This window comes from Dromiciops gliroides, chromosome 3 (genome assembly GCF_019393635.1).
Source record: "Dromiciops gliroides isolate mDroGli1 chromosome 3, mDroGli1.pri, whole genome shotgun sequence".
In the NCBI taxonomy this organism is placed as follows: domain Eukaryota; kingdom Metazoa; phylum Chordata; class Mammalia; order Microbiotheria; family Microbiotheriidae; genus Dromiciops; species Dromiciops gliroides.
The window spans coordinates 277,829,862-277,851,842 of NC_057863.1; the positions used below are offsets into that span (position 1 = coordinate 277,829,862).

General features: G+C 38.0%; 2 protein-coding genes across 3 annotated transcripts in view; both read right to left on the minus strand.

Annotated features, from left to right (window-relative positions):
- The window catches only part of USP9X (ubiquitin specific peptidase 9 X-linked), a 182,732-nt gene that overhangs the window by 52,469 nt on the left and 108,282 nt on the right, over nt 1-21,981 (minus strand). For both annotated transcript variants that reach the window (XM_043991999.1, XM_043991998.1), the window contains exons 25-28: nt 15,319-15,485; nt 2,082-2,190; nt 1,550-1,696; nt 533-679 (exon numbers count right to left, since the gene is read on the minus strand). In XM_043991999.1, coding sequence (XP_043847934.1) covers nt 533-679; nt 1,550-1,696; nt 2,082-2,190; nt 15,319-15,485 — 570 coding nt within the window. The remainder of the gene's footprint in view (nt 1-532; nt 680-1,549; nt 1,697-2,081; nt 2,191-15,318; nt 15,486-21,981) is intronic.
- Nucleotides 11,040-11,398, minus strand: LOC122746420 (60S acidic ribosomal protein P1-like). The gene has a single exon (XM_043992000.1). The coding sequence runs from the start codon at nt 11,385-11,387 to the stop codon at nt 11,040-11,042; it is 348 nt and encodes a 115-aa protein (XP_043847935.1). The 5' UTR covers nt 11,388-11,398.

Consider the following 21,981-nt stretch of genomic DNA (forward strand, 5'->3'; position numbering starts at 1 on the left):
GATTGGAGTCTGAAATAGGATAAGTGGCATCAGGACAAGAGGGCAGGGTATATGTAAAACTAGACTGATTACCTAGGGTGTGTTTAAAATAATGCCTCTGACACACAATAGTATGTAATCTTTGGCAGGTCAGCTGCAGAGCAGGAGGAAATTTCTTCATAGGGAAATACAAACATCATTGAAATCAAAGGAGCACAGATTTAGAGTGGGAAGGGGCATTTGAGGACTACTTTATAGATGAAGAAATTGAGGTCCAGAGACATGAAGTGATTTGTACAGGGTTACAGAACAAGTCTGACAAAGGATTTGAACACAGAAACTCGTTTTCAAGTTCAATGCCCTCTCCACTATACCTAATCCTAGATCTGCTCCAAAAAGAAAAATGTACTTATTAAATAAGGTAGACTGTTGCTCCCTCAAGAGATATACAGGAAGATAATTGAGGTAGTTTTGTTAAACCATCTAACACATCCAACAGAATACAGAGTTTTCTAACTGTAAGATTTAAAAGACTCACAAAGGTGGCACTTACTTTAATAAGATTAGCACCCCCTTTTTCACAACCAATATGGTATTTCTTTTCAGGAGTTTGAAAGGCCAATAACTCTTTTGTTACACCAAGGTGACCTTCCAAGATTGTCTCTTCTACCCCTGTTTCACCCGTTCTTTTAACTTCATCCTAAGACAGAAAATATATGAGACTTTTAATTTAAATTTGCAGTCAATGATGCTAAAAAAAAAAAGCTGATGAGATGATGTTTAAAAAGCCATGTCAACATTTATTAAGCAACGACTGTGGGAAATTCACTGTGCCAAGTGCTAGGGATACAAACACAAAATACTAAATTGTTCATACACTAGGAAAAATAATGAAGGAGTATATATGCATATGGGTACTTGTAGACATATTTGAGAACTGGAAGTATTAAGAATCTAAGTGATGATCACATTATTAATATTGGTCTAATTTTAAAAACTCTGAAAGTAGACTCCAAAATTTGTCCAGGACACTTTTCTGTCCTTTTTCAATTCTAATCATACAAGATTATCATATGACCCATGACATATGACTAAAATTTTCACATTTTAAAATGAGATTAAATCTTGAAACAGTATTAATTCCTTACCTCAAGTGAAAATTTTCAAGTGTCTGTTAAATGAACATTTGAACAGAAACTGAAATATATATATTTTTAGGTGAAAAAGACAAGCCAAATGGTAGTTCATGAAGAAGCTTCTTGTTAGTCATAATTACCCTTTTAAATTAAGGAGCCAAGAACAAATTATTAAAATTTAATTTTTGCTTTGAAGCTTCAAAACTGAAGGCTTAAAAATATTGGAGAACAATGGAAATAAGGTGTTTGAAGAACATGACTATTTATATGCACGAGCTAGCAGAATTTGCATGTACTTTACATACCAGTAAGGCACCTTACCCTTTTGCCTATGATTAGAATAATACTAATTGTTTCCTGGGACTTCTAAAATGATTAAATAAAAATGACCTATTTATATCTTATGATATGATAAATTATCCATTGCAACTTACCCTGATCCTTTTAAGCCAATCAATTTCATTATTTAGAAGAACTTCAGCATTGGGCACATTAATATTACTGTTATAAGCATAATTTAGAAGATGTCTCAAAAGAGTAAAATAATCTCCTGAATGTTTAGCTCTCTCTCTTGCTGTGCTCTGAAACATAAACCACAATTTATTAATGCATGAGTGCGCACATGCACAGGCACACACATTTTCCTTAGTGTCTACAACACTAAAAAAGATCTAGAGTCAGTCAACTGAAATAGATCAGAGTTGAAACTAACATTTCTTTACTTAAGTCAAATTTTGTTTGTTTACAGGGTCTCATTATTTTAATTAAATAAAATTCTCATAAAATTTGTAATAGCTCATGTATGAATTAAAAGTTGAACTGAAGTCAAACCAAACTGTTAAAAAGTATGTACATTAAGGGGGAAAAATATTTTTGTTGTAAACATGACCAGCCTATCATTAATTAAAATAATGTCACTAGAAGACACAATGTTACTAATTTAAATAAGAGTATTTAGCATCTTACCCCTAAAACGGTAAATAATAAAGTAATGAAGAAAAGTAGAGGTCTGTGTCCCATGCAACACCTGGTAGACATTAAAAAGAATTGCTCTTGTGCCATCTGACGAACAGTTCTGAAAATGAAAATAATGTTTGAAGATTTTAAAACAATAGTAATAACCTGTACTTGACAAAGCAGAAAATAAATAAAAAACTCTCTCACCAACTCCTTTTCCTTTTATGTTTTATTTTCAGGTGTTGAACATTATTATTTGATTAACAACAAAAGCAGTAAGAAATTCACTTCTGAAAAGTATTTCTCTAAGTTTGGTTTTATAATACAAAAACACTAGATAAAAAAATTGTTCTTGCAAAGACCCCAATCTACAATCCTGAATGAAAAGATGACCTTGTGCTTTCAGGACTCCTTTCAGAGAGCCACTCCCATATGATGGGGAATAATTTCCTTCAGAGACACCCACCTCTAAAACAATCAGTACATAACATTTCTGGGATCCCCTCTACTTGTCAGAACTGATGTTGGTGGATAGAACTGTATTGTTCATGCATTATTATTTAAAAAAAAATTTTTTTTTTAGTGAGGCAATTGGGGTTAAGTGACTTGCCCAGGGTCACACAGCTAGTAAGCATTAAGGGTCTGAGGCTGGATTTGAACTCAGGTACTCCTGACTCCAGGGTCAGTGCTCTATCCACTGCACCACCTAGCTGCCCCTGTTCATGCATTATTAAGTTCACAATTTAATGGGGGCATACTGACGTGAAAGTCTCCTGGAAGGAAAAAAGAATCTGCTGGACTGCCACAGGAATTAATGTACCTTTGAACCAGAAGACCCTTTAGGGAGTCTAACATTCCTAATTGTACAGATGAAGAAACTGTCCCAATGAATTCAAGTGACATAATTCACATATCAAGGCACAAAGATAGTTTGTAAGCTATGAGAGGAACAAAATAATTATGTAAACAGCTGCTACCATTTGTAAAGTGCTTAATAGTTTACAAAGCACTTTACTTACAAAATCCAGTGAGACAGGTAATGATGAACCTTATGCAGCAGACTGACTCAAAGCTAAAACACTTGAGTGTCTCCTAATATGCTCACAGCATTACATTTCATACTTCATTTCACTTATTTGTTAAAATATCCAGTCACCTTTCTTTTTTGATTTGCTTTGAGTATTAGCATGTGTGATAGCCTTTTTTTTTTGGGGGGGAACAGGGCAATGGGGGTTAAGTGACTTGCCCAGGGTCACACAGCTATTAAGTGTCAAGTGTCTGAGGCTGGGTTTGAACTCAGGTACTCCTGAGTCTAGGGCAGATGCTTTATCCACTGCGCCACCTAGCTGCCCCTGTGTAATAGCCTTTTTAAGCAGATATGTTCAACTAAAGCTACTTTTTAGGGATAGAGACTGCACCTGTGATTTCTCCTCTCCCAATGCAGGGTGGCATCTTCTTTGCAACTTAAGAATCTTAGAGAGTTATCAATAGCAGGGCTTCTCACAACCCTTTTTTGCCCAAGAAATTTCTATGCAACCTCAGATCTTTTCTTCCTTTTCACATGATCTTTATTTCTGTGGTTTAATACTATGACTTTCTTTGTTCCCCCTGGATTTTTCTTGCCTGGTCTGTTTCACTGATCTATTTTCATTTCTGGTAATGAGCAAAAAATATACTGATACTTTTTGAGATTTTGCAATACTAGTCCTTCTTCACTCCTGCTTTTTTTCTCTTGAAAACGAAGACCTTTTGATAACTTCAAATAAGTATTAGTATTCTGTTTACTTTGATAATATACATCTTGGTACTTTGGTATAGACTAAATCTGAAGATTACTTTAGATAGTATTGTCATTTTATTTACAGTGAATATATTTCCAATGATGTCTTTTTTTCTTTCATAGGATCAAAGATTTAGAACAGAAAGGGAGGGGCAGCTAGGTGGCGCAATGGATAGAGCACTGGCCCTGGAGTCAGGAATAACTGAGTTCAAATCCGACCTCAGACACTCAACACTTACTGGCTGTGTGACCCTGGGCAAGTCACTTAACCCCAATTGCCTCACTAAAAAAAAAAACAAACTGAAAGGGACCTCAGAGGCCCTCTAATGTAAAAAGTATTTTTAGTTTTGGCACTGAAGTAACAACTTGGATGTTTAGTGTTTTAAAGGTTTATGAAATGCTTTCTTCACAAAATCCTGAAAAGTAGGTAGAAGTAAAAGTATTGCTGGTGCCATTCTGCAATCTAACAAATGAAATTTTATTCACCTTGTAGAAATTACCCAAATGTTTTTCCTGCTAAGGTTGGTTTCAGATGGATTCACCATCATAAAGCTTGGAAAGGAGTAACAAAAACAAATGACCATTTAATATGCAGTTTAGCTATCTCATTTACTGGCATCTAATTAGCTTTTTAGATCCAGGGATAGGCTTTAAAGAATACTTTGTCTCAGTAATTTCTCACAAGTAATAAATCAAATCATGTGCTGATACAAATATTTTACCAAAATAGTAAGACCCACAAAACCTTAGATACCAATGTCATTACATACTTAAGAAATATTTTAAAATTTTCTTTGAGAGAAATGCTGTAATTCAAATGAGTCAGTAGCTCATTTGAAAAAAGATTATCTTTTTATGAAGAAAAAAATATTCGGGAGAAGTAGCATTATAGCAAAGCATCACCTAAGGTATCAAATATTCTTATTGACAACTCTCAATGTGAGAATTCCCTGGTATTTGTTTGGGGATAAGGCCAAGGAACTGATTGATGCAGCATGAATTCAGTCCAGTCTAAGGAAGAAATAAGAAGAGTCATCACCAGAAACTGCTAGAATTTAAGCAATATAAGAAAGCCTATGCATTAGCAAAGTAAGAGGCCTACAAAAAGGATTCAAACCAACTAGAAAGCACAGGCAGTTAGTTCATCAGTGATCCTGACTTCAAGATTTCCTGGAGGGGCAACTAGGTGGCACAGTGGCACCGGCCCTGGAGTCAGGAGTACCTGAGTTCAAATCCGGCCTCAGACACTTAACACTTACTAGCTGTGTGACCCTGGGCAAGTCACTTAACCCCAATTGCCTCACTAAAAAAAAAAAAAAAAAAAGATTTCCTGGAAGTCACATTAGGAAGCCAATGTTTGTTGGTTGTTTGTTTTTTCCCCCTACGTGGACGGTATCTTCTGTGTGTGCCTAATAACTTGTCACTAGCTCCCCTAAGGATCTAGTACTAAATTTAGCATAGCTCCCTAGGACATAATCCTAAGTCACTTTCAGATGGAGCACCAGAAATAAGAGTTCCTTAGCCTCAAGGAACAAGAGATGTCAGAAGAGGTACCATCTATAATGAAAGGTATAGGTGTATCCATCAGTTAAAATTTCAACCTGTTTCACTGGTAAACCACAGATTAGGGAAGACAAATTTGCACTGGATAAAGGTACTGGAGGGGGTCATTGGAGTTCAGTGAGTGACATGGTCTGCCTTGTGCTTTTGGATAATCACTGCAGTAAGCTGTGTGAAATGTGGTATATTAGCTCCTTGAGGGGAGGGGCTGCTTGATTTTTGTTTCTGTATTCTCAACATTTTAACATAATGTCTGATAGACTGTTGGAGAAAGCAGGTCAGACTACCAAAGCCAGGTACCTTGTGGTCTTTGCCTCAAAATATAACTTCTCAGAGAATGTGAGCAATACAATTAATTAGCCAACCACTAATACTTCTATAGTTAAAAAAAAATTCCACTACACATTGTTTTGTATATCTGCATTACTCTGGATTACAAGCTACATGAATCAACTACCCCCAAAAAATCCCCACTCCCCCAAACAGCACTTCTTGAGTGTCACTACAACTTTTGTCCCACCATATCCACTCTTCTTTGAAATGACATTCCTTAAGAAGGTTCTTTAAATTTCTCTCACATTATTTCTATCAACTTTCTCTCACTGGGACCTGGCTTTTCCCCAAGTAATGCTTAAGTTGTGGCCACTCTCTGCAGCATAATCCATACTCATAATTTCCCTTCTCCCTTCCCCTGTTGCTTTGGTCTTGGAGGAAAAAGTCAGATATTACTTGTTCTGATCTCTTAGTTCCAGATTCACTATTTGCTCTATCACACTTAACAACTTCTCCTTAGAAGCTCACTGATTAAAATTTTCTACTCTATTCAAATCAGGGTGGTTATTGCATATCATTCTCTGGGTCACTGTTTCTCTTTCTCAAAGAAATCAGCTCTTAATTCACTGTCTTCCTTTCCTCTTTAAATCCTGACTTTACACTAGGGGACATCAACATAAATATGGATGCTTACTCAAATTTCTCAGTCTCTTTAAATCCCATGATCTACTCCTTGACTTTATCTCATCTACACAAAGGACTGGCTATCACTATTACCCACAAGTGTTCCATTTACTTGTACCAAAACTGACATTCCTTTATATGACCATAAAACCTTTCATTTCATCTTTTCCTGTGACTCATCCCCTCCTTACCCTATTCTCTGTCCTTATTTTAACTTTTAATCTCTTCATTCCCCCAGTATTTTCTTAGCATGTTATTCCTGCTTTGACTTAATTTTTCCTCCTTTCCAATATCAACTCTACTGTTAACCAGTTTAATTCAATATTTTCAATTTTCAAATTCCACACTCCCTTGTTCCACTGCTATTTGTGTAATAAGAAACCACAATCTCATATTATTACCTTTGCAATCCTTTCTCTCCTAGAATGGATCTACAGGAAGTTATGCAACCAATTTGATTAGGCACATTACAAATTCATGCAATGAAAATTCAAGTGGTCCCTCACTCCATCAAGACAATCTTTTTATTTTTTCCCTTAATTGAAACTTTCTTGTTCAAAGAAGCTACTTCCCTCCCACACATGCTAAAATCCTAGAAAATGCTTTTGACACATGTTGTTCTTATTATTTTTCTATCTCTCTACTTCCATTCTACCACTTAATGGAAAGTTTTGTGCAAGTCAGCAACTAATTCATTCTTCCACTTATTTCTTGCTAGATCCAAGAATTTTTTTCTAATCCTTCTTCACTGTCAGCTCTTCTCCAATCCATCTACTGTACAGCTTCCAAATGGATATTTCTAATAACACAGTTCTTCTGAACATGTTGCTGCCCTGCTCAGTGACTTCTTTGATCCCTTTATAGCCTGACCTCCCTTACCTCTCTGTCCCCCAATCTATTTTTCTAGTTTCATTATATATACATCATTCCTCTCCTTCCTGCCAAACTGGCCATCTTGCTATTCTTTCCACATAACCCCTCCCCCTGCTCCTCCCACCAACCCCACTCCTGTCCCCTACCTTTGCACAGGCTGGAATGCCTATAATGCTTTTCCTCCTCAGCTCTGCCTCTTGGAGACTCTAACTTCCTTTAAACCTTGCTCCAAATGCCACCTCCTTCAGGATGTCTTTCCTGATTTCCTCCATTATTAATGCCCTTCAAAACAGCTTCCTCTAAGCACAGGCCTAAACATATTATTAGTACTCTGCTCAGTAAGGTGTACTAAAACTTTCTGATCCACAAGTAATTTGGTCTAAACTTAAAGGACTTTTATCAGTCTTAATCCTCCCAGATTACTTTTTAGCTTTTGAAGCTACTGATAAGCCCCCTTTCCTCTTAGCCAGCACCTCTTTTTTTGTTCATTCCATGATGACTGATTCCTCCTTTCAAGTTGCCTGCACTAGTACTTCATGTATGTAGGTGTTTGGCCTTACCGGCAAAGCATATAACCAATCTGATTTCACATTGACCGTCTGGTGATATCTATGTGTTGAATCACCTCTATGACCAGTGAGTTATCTTGACAAAACCCTATTAGTCTCTGCCCTGCTTCATTTTGTATTCAAAGGCCAGACTTGCCTGTTATTCCAATTATCTTCTGATTTCCTACTTTAGCATTCCAGTCCCTGATGATGAATATGACATCTTATTTCTGGAAGAAGTTGGATCTTCACAGAACTGACCAATTTTGGCCTCTTTGACATCAGTGGTTGGTGCACAGACTTGTATTATTATGATGTTGAATAGTTTGCCTTGGATTCAAACAATTAGCCTGTTACTTTGGATATTATACCCCAGTACTACTTTTCTACCCTTTACTCACTATGAGGGGGTACTCCAATTCTTCTAAGGGATTCTTGTCCACAGTAATATATTTAGTGATCATCTGAATTAAACTCATGCATTCATTTCCATTTAATTTCACTGACACCCAAGATGTCAATATTTAATCTATCTCCTGTTCTGCTCGACTACATCCAGTTTACCTTGGCTCATAGATTTTATATTCCAGGTTCCTATATAATATTAATCCTTACAGCATTGGATTTTCCTTTCTTCACCAAACATATCTGCAGCTGAGCTACCTTTCAGCTTTGGCCCAGCCATTTCATTAGTTGTGGAGTTACTTTTAGTTTTGTCAAGATAACTTGCTAGTCATAACAAATACTCTTTTTCAACAACTCAAAAGGCAACTCTATATATGGACATTACAGATGGTCAATACAGAAATCAGACTGATTATATACCTTATAGACAAAGGTGGAGACCTCTATACAGTTCTGACTATGAATCTGATCATGAACTAGTTGCAAGACTCAGACATGATTTGAAGAAAGTAGGGGAAACCATCAAACCATATAGGTATGGGGCAGCTAGGTGGCACAGTGGATAGAGCACCGGCCCTGGAGTCAGGAGTACCTGAGTTCAAATCCAGCCTCAGACATTTAACACTTACTAGCTGTGTGACCCTGGGCAAGTCACAACCCCAGTTGCCTCACTAAAAAACAAACAAAAACAAACCCCATATAGGTATGATCTAAATAACATCCCTCACCAATATGAAACAGATGATAAATACATCTAAGGGACTGGATCTGGAAGATAGGTATCTTAAGAACTATGGGCAGAGATTCACAGTATTACATAGGAGGCAACAACAAAAAAAATTCCAAAGGAAATGTAAAGCAAGGAAACAAAATGGCTGTCTAACGACACTTAACAAATAACCAAGGAAAGGAAAGGGAAAAGAATACCAAACAGAATGCAGAATTCTAGAGAATAGCTAGCAGAGAAGCTGTTGTTTGCTCTTTGTTCTCGAAAAGGACCATTACATTGGGGTAATGTCATGACTTTCAATGAATTGGATTTAAATGACGCAAGGCTGTTCAGTTACTAGCCTCAGCATTTCTTCCAGAGCCATCTGGATCCAGTGGCAAGATGTATATCTGGATGTATATCAAGATGACTAGAGATGGCCCCAGATGTTTAAGGCAATTGGACTTAAGTGATTTGCTCTGGCTCTGGGTCACATAGCTGGTGTCTGAGGTAAAATTTGAACTCAGGTCCTCCCAACTTCAGGGCCAATGCTCTATTCACTGTGGCTAGCAGAGATAAGTTTTTCTTAAATGAGCAATGCAAAGAATTAGAAGAAACAATAGAACAGGAAAGAGATCTCTTCAAGAAAATTAGAGATGTTAAAGGAAAATTTCATGTGAAAATGAGCATGATAAAAATGGTAGGGATTTAACAGAAGCACAAGAGATTAAGTAGAGGTGGCAAGAATATGCAGAACTATAGAAAGAAAGATCTTAACATCACTGATAAGAGGATGGTGTGGTTACTTATCTAGAGACAGACATACTGTAGAAAAGAGTCAAATGGGCCTTAGGAAGCACTGCTAACAAAAAGGTTAATGGAAATGACAGAATTTCAGCTGAGCTATTTAAAACAAAAGACGATGTGTTAAAGTGCTGCACTCAACATGCCAGCAAATTTGGGAAACAACAGTGGCCACCGCATTGCAAAAGATCCTAAAGAAGGGCAATGCCAAGGAACGTTCAAATTACCAAACAATTGTGTTCATTCAACAGACCAGCAAGGTTATGCTTAAGATTCTCCAAGTCAGGCTTCACCAATACGTGAACTAAAAATCATCAGAAAACAAGGCTGGTTTTTCAAAGAGGCAAAGGAAGTAGAGACCAAAAGTCCAGTGAATACTAGATTATGGAGAAGGCAAAAGCGTTTGAGAAAAATATCTACTTCTGTTTCATTGACTGCACTAAAGTCTTAGACTTATGTAGATTCACAACAAAATGTGGCAAGCCCTCAAAGAGATGGAAGTACCAGATCATCTCACTTGCCTCTGGAGGAACCTGTGTGCAGAGCAAGAAGCAACAGTTAGAACCAAATATGGAACAACTGATTGGTTAAAGACTAGAAAATGAGTACAACGAGCCTGCATATTGTCACCTTATTTATTTAACTCATATTCAGAGTACATTATGTGAAATGCCAGGCTGGATGAATCAAAAGCTGGAATTAAGATTGCCAGGAGAAATATCAACAACCTCAGACATGGAGGCAATGCCACTTTGATGGCAGAAAGTGAAGAGGAATTAAGCTTCTTTTTTTTTTAGTGAGGCAATTGGGGTTAAGTGACTTGCCCAGGGTCACACAGCTAGTAAGTGTTAAGTGTCTGAGGCCGGATTTGAACTCAGGTACTCCTGACTCCAGGGCTGGTGCTCTATCTACTGTGCCACCTAGCTGCCCCATGGAATTAAGCTTCTTGAGGAGGATGAAAGACAAAAATGGTTATAAGCTGGCTTGAAGCTTAACATCAAAAGAACTAAAATCTTGGTAACTGGTTCCATCACTTCCTGGCAAAGAGAGGGAGAAGCAATGCCAGATTTTATATTCTTGGGCTCAAAAGATCTCTGTAATTTTGTGGCAGCTGTAGCCATGAAATTAAAAGATGCTTATTCATTGGAAGGAAAGCTATGACAAATCTCAACAGTATACTAAAAAACATACATCATCTTATTGACAAAGGTCTGTGTAGTCAAAGCTATGGTTTTTCCAATATCTATGTATGGCTGTGAGAGTTGTTTTATTATTATTTTTTTAATTTTTATTTTAGTTAAGCTTTTTATTTAATGTTTCAAAAAATATATTTAGTCAAACAGACCAAAGCCCATGTCATCATCAGACTCCTCAGACTCTTCTTTTTTTGCTTCCTCTTTCTTCTTCTCCTCAGCTGGGGCAGCTGTGCTAGCAGGAGCAGCACCTCCAGCATGGGCAGCACCACCAGCTGCTGGGGCAGGTCCACCTACTGCTATATTGCAGATGAGACTTGCAATGTTTACATTGTTCAGGGCCTTTGCAAATAATCCAGGCCAGAATGGTTCAACATTTACACCTGCTGCTTTAATGAGGGCATTAATTTTATCCTCCGTGACCGTAACCTCATCGTTGTGAAGGATGAGAGCAGAGTAGATGCAAGCGAGCTCGGAGACAGCCATTTCGGGAGATGGATGAGGAGAGACTTGTTTGTAGTGGTGCTAGTTGCCGGCTGAAGTGAGGGTTAACCCCAACATGGCCTTAGCTTCCGAAGAAGAACCAAGCACCTTACAGACAACTGAAGAGGAGAGTTGTTTTATAAAGAAAGCTGAGTGCCACAGAATTGATGCTTTTGAATTGTGGTACTGAAGAAGACTTTTGAGACTGTTGTTTCTTGGACAGCAAGGAGGTCAAATCAGTCAATACATAAAAGGAATTTAACTCAGACTATTTATCGGAAGGTCAAATACTGAAGCTGAAGCTTAAATACTTTGGCCACATAATGAGAAGATGGGACTCACTGGAAAAGACCATGATGCTGGGAAAGCTTGAAAACAAAAGGAGAAGGAGATGGCAGAGGATGAGATGGATAGTGTCATGGAAACATCAAATAGGAACTTGGAGAGTCTTTGAGAGATAGTAGAAGACGGAAGGGTCTGGTGTGTTATGGTGCACGGGGTCATGGAGAGTCAGACAGAACTCAACTGTGACAATAAAAGGCCTTAATTGTGATGCTCAAAGCTCTGGCCGGGCAGTATTCTCTTTCTTCCTGATCTCATCAGCTTATGGGTTTAGCACAAGTCAGATCAGTCCTCAAGCTTTCTCTTGAACTCCTCTAGATTTTAATATCTTAAACTAAAAATGTTCAACTCATACTTCCATCTAATTTCTTCTCTGAACTTTCTTCTTTTGCCTCAAACTGGTGCCTCCATTTCTTCTCCTCTCTCTTTTAACTTTTTGAAGCTTGACTTGTCAGCTCATTATTGAACCAAAACTACTCTCTCTAAACATACTAATGATTCCTTTGTTGCCATATCTAATAGTATTTCCTCAATCCTCATCCATTTTGGCCTCTCTGGAGCCTCAGACACTACTATTGACACATTCTTCTCCCTTGCTTTCCATGTCATTGTTGTGTTCTCATTCTCCTTCCTGTATGACTGCTCCTTCTGTCTCTTTTGCTGGATCTTCATGCACCAAATCAAGTGTCCCTAACTCAAATAGTTTCAGTAATCATCTCTATGCAGATTTACTTGTCCAGGCAGAGTGCCTATCTCTTGACCTCCAGTCCTGAATTTCTAATTGCCTGATAGATATCTCAAACTGGATGTTCTCTATAAACACCTAAAACTAAACACTGTCCAAATTGAACTTATTTTCTTTCCCTCCAAACCCTTCCCCTTCTGTATTTCCTTATTACTGACAAGGAAACCAACATTCTTTTAGTCACAGAGGTTTGTAAGTTATGTGTTTTTTTTGACTCTTCACTTTTTACTCACCATGTATCCAAATAGTTGAAATGATCTCTCTCATATTTGTTACATTTCTTTTATGTGTCCCTTTCTCTCCTTTGACATAACCACCACCCCAAAATAAGACCTCCTTATCTCAGGTCCTGAATCTTTCCAATGGCCTACTGGTAAATCTCCCTGATTCAAGTTTCTCTCCACTGCAAGCCACTCAGCTGTCAAACTTATCTTTCAGAAGCACAAGTCTAAACATATCATCAGCCCTTCATAACCTGACCCCTGGTCCTTTTTCCAGTTTTTATATACTTTATTCCTTTTCACATACTCTGTGATTCAGTGACACCAGCTTCCTTGTTTTTCCTAATAGTGGACACTCCATCTCTAGACTGGGCATTTTCATTGGCTATTCCCCATACTTAGAACACTCTCCCTTCCTCATCTTAACATCCTGCTTCCCTATCCTACTTCAAGTGTCACCTAGAATCCCACCTTTTGCAAGAAACCATTCCCAGTCTTTTTTTTTTTTTTTTGGCAGGGCAATGGGGGTTAAGTGACTTGCCCGGGGTCACAAAGCTAGTAAGTGTCAAGTGTCTGAGGTCCCAGTCCTTCTTTTTTTTTTTTTTTTTTTTTTTTTTTTTGATTTCATTTTATTTATTTTTTTTTTTTTTTGAGGGGCAGTGAGGGTTAAGTCCAGGGCCCAAGTGCCACCTAGCTGCCCCTCAACCTCAGGCTCTTTTTTTTTTTTTGGTTTGTTTTTTTTTTTTTTGGGCGGGGCAATGAGGGTTAAGTGACTTGCCCAGGGTCACACAGCTAGGAAGTGTCAAGTGTTTGAGGCCACATTTGAACTCAGGCCCTCCTGAGTCCAGGGCCCAATGCACAACCTAGCTGCCCCTGCCACTGATTTTAAAAGGACAATAAATGGTCCGGGGGGGGGGGGGGGGGGGGGGGGGGGGGTTTGCGCGCGCGGGTTTCCGTGCTTGCCAGCAAACAAAACTGACCAAGTAATCCAGTCGTTCATAGCTCCCAAACGACCCCCAGGGCAAGGTTTTATCCCTTCAGGTTGGCTGACCTGAAGGGCATTCACAAGGACTGTAAAAAATTCTGTAAGAGCAATGAAGAGTTTGCTGTGTTTTCTTTTTAAAAAAATCCGGGGATAGAACAACCCATAGTCTATTTATCTTCCACAATTCAGTTCAATAAAAATGTCCAGTGACTTGGAGAAGTGACCTTCACCCTCTCAATGTCCATGCTTGGTGTAACTTGAGGCAGTTACTAACTCCCTAATGTTTTCTTAATCACGAGTGGTGCAGGTAAACCTGGGAATTAGTTCATCCGGGTCAGATCACACGAACTCATCAATGGGGTGGGACTGCCAAATGTCTCTTTGCTCACACAGGTTACCAAAACCCTGTTAATCATTTTTCTTCTGTCACTTCCAGGATAAAGATCATTCTTCTGCCCTCCTTTCCACCTTCTGTAAATATATCGTAACATTCCCTGGGCATCCATATTGATCTCTTCAGATGACTCTCAGTTTTTTGTCATGCGAATTTAATTCTTTCTGTTTTCAGACTTTCTTGTGGGTTCCTATCCCTTCTGGGCTGACTTCAAAAGAAAAACTTAGAGGATTTCCTTGGCTCGTGAGGCCTCGAGGCCTCGGAGCCCTTCACGCTCGCCTCCTCCTTGAAGACATGGCTACCACGGACCCCAGTCCTTCTTAATATTAGTGCCTTCCCTCTTAAACTACCCTCAATTTATTCTTTATATATCTTGTTTGTACATAGTTGTTGTATATTCTCTTTTCTATTAGACTTCGTAACTTAAAGGAAGGGCTGTATTCTGCCTTTCTTCATTATCTCGAATGCTTGGCCCAATGTAGGCACTTAATGCTAGCTGACTGAATGATCATATAGTTTGTTTCTGTATAAAACACAAAGCTATTATGTAGAATCTGATTAGAACAATGTTAACTAGAATCACAATGGGAGTACCAAATGTGAGAAAATATGCAAAATATTTAGATGAATAATTTCAACTAGATATCTGGGAACAGAATTTCACCTTACTTTCAATATTTTACTCATATGTTGAAATTTCTTTTTAACAGCAATGGAGGTCTATGTTCAACCATTTTAATTTATTAAATATAAGAATTCTTAAATAAGAAAAAGGTGGCTTCTCTACTACTTTTATCCCCACTTTTTTCTATTTTCATGCAAGAAAGACAGAAGTATGGACAGATCAAATCAAAGCTGTGCAGTTACTACCGAATATCTAAACATATACTTAGGGCAATGTCAAATTTTAAGAGTATTAAATTATTTATATTCCCATAGCAATGCCAGCACAATAATCCTTTTAAGTGGTGACACTAAATATGAAATAATACAAAATTCACATACGTTTTAGACCTTCAAGGGTTATATTGAATTCAGTAATAATGGTAGATATTGTCAAAGATGAAAATTAATTTAGGTCTTGGCTCAAGTTTGAACAAAGACGACTTCAGTTCTTACAAGATAAAATTTAGCTGACTTAACGTAGTTTCCAAGGATAAAATTTTCACTATCAACTAAGTCATTCTTGCCTTGCCATAAGTGAGAACTAATATTATGTATGCTTTAATTATTTCAAAAATACTTACTTGCTATGACAATGCAAGAGCAAATCAATGATAAAGGTCTGCCATGCTTTTTCTTTACTAAGTGCATCTAAGGCTGTTGGAATCAAAGCAAAGCACAGTGTCATCACTTCCAATGCTTCACAACAAACATGTTCATCTTCCATGTCTGGTTCATTCCCTGCATTTGTCTGTAAAATTACAAACAAGAAATTACTTGGAGATACAGTTAGGAACATAAATGACTTTTAGTTATATACTCAGAATTAAAGTATTTACTTACCAAAACAAATAGCTTCCCCTTCCAAAAAACCTTTGTGTGAGCGTGTGTGTGTGAGCGCGTGTGAGTGTGTGTGTGTGTGTGTGAAAGATTACCTTTACTTGTACTGAATAACATTCTATCTAATTCGATTTAAAGTGTCTGCTTACTTGGCAAGAGCTAAGCTAGAGTAAAAGACAGATACAAATATGGATAAAAGCTATTGTGGTTCCTTCTAAATAGTACACAAATTTCAAAATATCATAATAACATCGCTAACAGTTAAATTAGTATCAAATAAGTCCCATACCAATTTATTAAACTATTTGCAAGGGATTGTGATAGAAACAAAAAAAGAAAAATAAGTTGTTCCTGTTAAGGAGATTACAATCTAGTAGTAGAATTCACACAAAATTTTGGCTGTACTCAACAAACTTAAATACCTAACAACAGTTTCAAATTGGGAGAAGTCAAAAAGAGTAGGATAAAAACTGAAGAGGGATGGATAACTTTGGGGAGAGGCAGGTTTAAAAGAGTCAGGAAAGGCTTCTTAGAAGATTATGGCACTTTAGCTTGATCTTGGAAGAGAATTTCAATTTCAACAACCAAAAATATGAAGGGAATTCATTCCTAGCATGGGAGGCAATGATCTTTGCAAATGTAAAGATATAGGAGGGAAAGATGAATGAATAGTTAGTTCAGTTTGGATGAAATAGAGTCCTAAAGGAAAACAATATGTAATATTAGCAAAGACAGAAAGGTAGAATATAGTCAGGTTTTAGGGGGCCTTGACTACCAGACGAAGAAGTTTATATTTTACTCTGAAGTCAATATGGAATTACTGAAAGTCTAAATAGTAATCCAAGGTTACAATATTATCATAACATAAAAAGATTCATTTTGTGATTGTGTAACTTAATTAAAAACAAACATCAAAACAAAACACTGTCTTGCTCAGCTCTTTATAGTTAGGTGCCTTAAGAGAATTTGTAGCTTGTTTATAGGAAATTTTTGTTAAAAAACCATCATTTATGTAACTCTTTAATTTTATAGGGAAAACATCTTGTAACTATTCATACAGAAGCTATAACTCTGCCTGGGTAAGTGCCTATTCTCATAGCTTCTGATCTGCTTACCCTAATTAAGTGCTTAGTGCCTATTATGTGCTCAGGATGCTATAAGAAATAAAGTAGGTTATCTTCAGTGAAAAACAACCAATTTTGAGCAAAACAAATGCTTAACTACACCTGTCATTTACTTATACCTCCTCAACAGAGGACAAAAGATATAATTAGGCAGGCATTATCAAAGACAAAAAAGGTGACAAAGATAAACATGACCTCAAGTACTCTCTCTTCTCTGTATATAAGCTGAATTATGTACTAGAGGAATACAGAATATACCCAATTACCAGAGATCCAAAATATCTATTTGGGCAAACAAGTGCCTAGAAAAGCTGGTTAAGATTTCCAGCTATTTAGGAAAAATATTTTGAAGAAACTTATCTACTGATAGTGTAATCAAGAATTCAGAGAAACAGGCCAAGATAACCAGTGGAAAATAATTAAATGCTACATTATTGGCAATTACCTAAACAAAGATAAGACTCAAGGATTCATCACTGTGGTACAGAGTAGATTTTGTACTCTTTATGGACACTGGAACATAAAACTTCAGGTAGTACTATCATGTTGTAAAGGTTTCAAGGATGATCTTAGGAACAAAGTATGCGTGCTTCTCATTAGAAAGGTAGGTTTCATATGTATGAAATTTTTGGCCATGGCAACCCATTATGAAAAAAACAAAACAAAAACGAATGGTCCTAAATATAAGATCATTATCCAGTTTCCATCAAAATGACACACTATTAGAGGAAATCAATCACATCGACATCAATTTTCCTGCTATAAATGAAAATAAGACAAAAGCCAGTTGTAGCAGAAAGAAGAAAGATGGTTCTACTTGGAAAGACAAATCAAGGAGTTGGTGGGGTTGGTTTTGCTGTATGTTCAATGGCAGCAAAAAAATTCCATTTGAAGAGACATTTGGTTTCATTAAACCATTCCAATTAGACCAACATATAATTTAGTAGTCAATGACTACCACAAAAGTAGGCATAGAGGAAAATGGTGAAAAAATGCTGTAAAATAAGACTCACAATTATGGATCACAAATACTGTCTTTAAGAAGAGAGGTGGGGAGGCACTAGACATGGTGAGTTCCAAACAACCTCACAAAAAAAAAAAGTTTTATCTTAAAAGACAGTAAATGTTTTATGTTCAGAAAAAGAACTATGGAGTCTGAATGCAGACTGAAGTAGACTAGTTTCACTTTTGTTGCTGTTTCTTCTTGCGTTTTTTCCCCCTTTTGTTCTGATTTTTCTCTCACAAAACAACTAATGTGGAAGTATGTTTAATATGATTGTAATGTATAAGCTGTATCAGATTGCTTGCTGGCTTTGAAATGGGGGCAGGGTAGGAAGGAGAGAAAAATTTGGAACTCAAATTCTTACAAAAATAAATGTTGAAAACTCTGCATGTAACTGGAAAAAAAAAAAGAAAATACTTAAAAAAAAAAAGCACAGGGAGGAAGACTTTGCTCAAGGGTGTTTGTATTAAGGCATAAGAAATCTTACAAGTGCAGGTTAAATGGCTGAACCAAGTTGGCAAACTAGGTTAAGAGAAATGGATATTGTCACCAAATTAAATCCACTTAAAAAAAAAAAAAGATAGCAAATGGCTAGTCAAACAGCCAGCATTTATTAAGCACCTGCTATGTGCCAGGCATTAAGAGCTGGGTATATTAAGAGTTGATAAGAAAGGCAAGAGTCAGTCCCTGCTCTCAATCTATGAGGAGCACAGGTGACAGCAGTGCCCCCATGGCATGGCCTATCATCTAGCCTCCTCGGCCTTCTAGGCCTCAAAAGTCGTGCCTCCAGGGGTGAAGCTTCTATTTCTCCACTGCCTCCTGTTGGAAGAGCCAGTGCTGGTGCTACTCCAGGCCCTGTGGTCACAGCGGAAGGGTTACAGACTTCCCTGCCCTCACCAACTGGAAACAGCACACCTCTGGAACAGTAAAGGAGACCAAGCAACAGGAGGAGCTTTAGAAGCAGGAGAAGGCGAGGAAGAAACAGGAGAAGGAGAGACAGAGAAACAGAAAAAGGAGAGGCAGAAACAAGAGAAGAAGGCTGAAAGATGGAAGATGTCCCTTTGACAGAAGGCTGACTGTTTTCCACCCTCAAAAGAAGGAGGAGATGGGAGGGAACTCAGTAGCCAGGGCAAGATAGGATGCTTACTGCTAACCTTCTGTCCCTTCCATGCTGGGCTAGCAGTGGGCAGTGGCTTCTTTTCACAGTGATAAGCTTCACTGCCAGTCCCAGGGAGACAAAACATTGGTCTTCCTTTCACTCTACATGGTCAATAATGTTCTCTCCTAGAGAAGGCTATGTTTCTCCCTGTCTTGGTATAGGTGGCCACATTTCAAGAGGAGCAAAAGGTGCTAGGTGTTGTTTCCCCAGAAACCTCAGTGGGCCTTGTTCCACCATCTGGAGCTGGCTCGATGATTTCCGCAGCTGTTGCTGGACCCTGTCCCCAAGCCAGCCCCCTGTCTAGTGGGCTCAAAACCCCAAATTAGCAGCATTTCTTAAGGAGCTCATTGTTGAATCTGAGAGACCACCTGCAAACAACTGTGTACACTTAAGATTTATACAGGACATCTTGGTGGGATAGTCAGTGAAAATGAAGAGTTACAAGATGGAGTATCTTGGGCAAGGAAACCAGTATCACTTGATCACATAGTACATACAAGTGAGTAAGGTATAAAAATACTAGAAAGGTAGGAGGGGGCCAAGTTAGGAAGGATTTTGAGCCCCAAACAGAAGATTTTATATTTGATTCTGTTAAGGGCTAAAATTCTAGCTAAACTGTCTAAAATATCTAATGAGTGGTCGCCAATAAATTATAAGCTTTAGCAAGAGTTAGACTTTTAAGCATTTATTAAAGAGAATAAGAATTTGGTAAAGAGAGAGAAAGGCCTACATTCACCTATCTATTAAAGGGAGAGCACATTTCTAGCTCCACTCTCCACCAGAGTCCCCAAGAAAAGAGAGTGAGACCGAGCGCCAGTCTCTCCCTTCCTCCTCCCACTCGCCCGCATCACTTCCTGACTCCAAAGAAAAGACTCCTGGTCTTGCCCTCAAAGACCTTCACTTCATGGTGGAGCTTTTCTACAGTAAGTCTCCAGCAGGGGGCATCATTCCAATCGTTACAATACTGAAAGTAAAAAGGAATCACTGGAGTTTATTGAATAGGGGAGTAACCTGGTTAGACCTGGACTTTAACTGTGTGGTAAAAAAAATTATTGGAGTTTTAGCTGACTCATTTGGGAGGGGCCATACCTGGCCCACCCTGAAGTTACGTATGCTACTGAGGTATGGAGAACTCTCTATAGGCAGTTTTGAAGGACCTCCCCTTTTGAGGGAGGGAGATTGAACGCTCTCTGAGGGGAGGAAAGCCTCTTCCGGAAAGCTCTGGCTATCGCCCACTGGCTCCTCGGTAATGCGAGAAAGCTAGCAGACTTTCCAGATGTGGTGAGTTAAGAGAATTTATCTGTATTTCTTTCTCCTACTTCCTTATCTTTGATTTTTATTAATTTCACCTTTGTTGTTTAATTAATTCCCAAGTAATAAAAATCTGACCCTTTTGTGGAAAAGAAGCTGTAAGGCTCCTTTCTTATTGGCCTGGAAGAAATATCTAAAAGGGCAGTTCGGAGGGGAGGGAGTTTTGAACCTAGAGGTCCCTCATTATTTCTGGGACCCCAATATTTTGGTCAGTCACCCAATTAATGCTCCATATATTAAATTTCGGCCCCTACAGTTTGGCAGCCAAATCAGGAGTTTACCAACCCACCCACCCACCCCTCCCTAGCTTGGCCAAGAGCCAGCTAATCTGGTGGACTTGCTTTTAACCCTCCCCCACTGACTTCCCTCATTTAACTAATCTCCCTTGCTTTAAGCCTCTAAAAGCCTTGCTTCAGGAGAAAAAGTCAGTCTACTTTAAAGGGCAACATATTTGAATATTTTTTCTTCCTCATGCTTTTCCTCATTGGAGCATTTTGGGACTACTTAATGTCCAGATTCAATCAGATGGCCTACTCAGTCTTTTCTCGTTGTCTTACAGGCTTTTTCCTCATCTGTGTAGGATGAAACCTAGTTACTGATTTTGGGAGTCCTTTCTGAATCACCTGTCTAAATATAAGAACAACTACTTAAATGAGAGATGACAATCAAGACAAAATTTGAAAATGAAAATCAGGAAACAAAGAGTGCAATTAAAATCACAGTAAGATGATCTATTTATATAAGCTCTTGATGCTTAAAAATAGGAAGTGGATAAAAGAATAGACATAGAACAGAACAAACTATGACTATTTCTAATGGAATCTGTGAGAAATGAACATTACAACATGGAGGCAAAAAAGAATGCAGACACCACCTTAGTCAGAAAATGTCCAATTTCTTTCCCAAAGAAAATGAAATGGTCCTAAAGGCCAACACCAATTTAAAATATAATTAATCTAGCTGTGTGACCATGGACAAGTCACTTAACCCTCATTGCCCCAGCCCCCATACACACACACACACACACACACACACACACACACACACACACACACACATTATATATAATTCACATCTAAAATTATATGGAAGAAGATGGTAGATTGAGCAGTTCAGTTTTAGGTATAAATAAAAAGAAGAGGAAATAACAAGTTTATAGAAAACTTAGCAAGAGATACAATGAAGTCAATTCATGCCAAGCTCATCTAATGATTAAACTGGAAGAACAACATGGAACCACTATGTCTGGTTTCTTAACATCACAGGCCCAGAAGTGTTTTTCCTAGAGAAACAACACTAATGAAAATGAAGGAAAAAAATACTGATTAAATATACACATAAGAAGTCTGTTGAAGGTAACAATTGTGAGGCAGTCAAGAGATTAATTCAAGATAACTGAAAAATAGGATACCAAACACTTGGGGAATGGTGAAACACTAATATTACTTTCTGGCCCTATTAGATAGGTCCTACTGGTCTGTAATACTCTTCTACTCCTGCCCCAAACCCTCCAAGCAAGATCAGCAGAAAAGGGTGGAATCGGTCATTAAAGTTTAAAATCCATGGCCCTTGCCTGGCAACTACACCCCTTTTAGATGATGAGCATTAAAATTCATTTGTTACCCACTACTACCATTATGGCTAACAAATTACTACCACATTTTATTATCCCTATTCCTCTATTATTCAATCACCAGTTACCTAATGGAAAGGGAAGAGGGAAAGGAATAGGCATTTACAGAGCACCAACCATGTACCAGGCATCATGTGAAGAGCTTTAAGAGTAAACTATCTCAAATACCCACCCTCC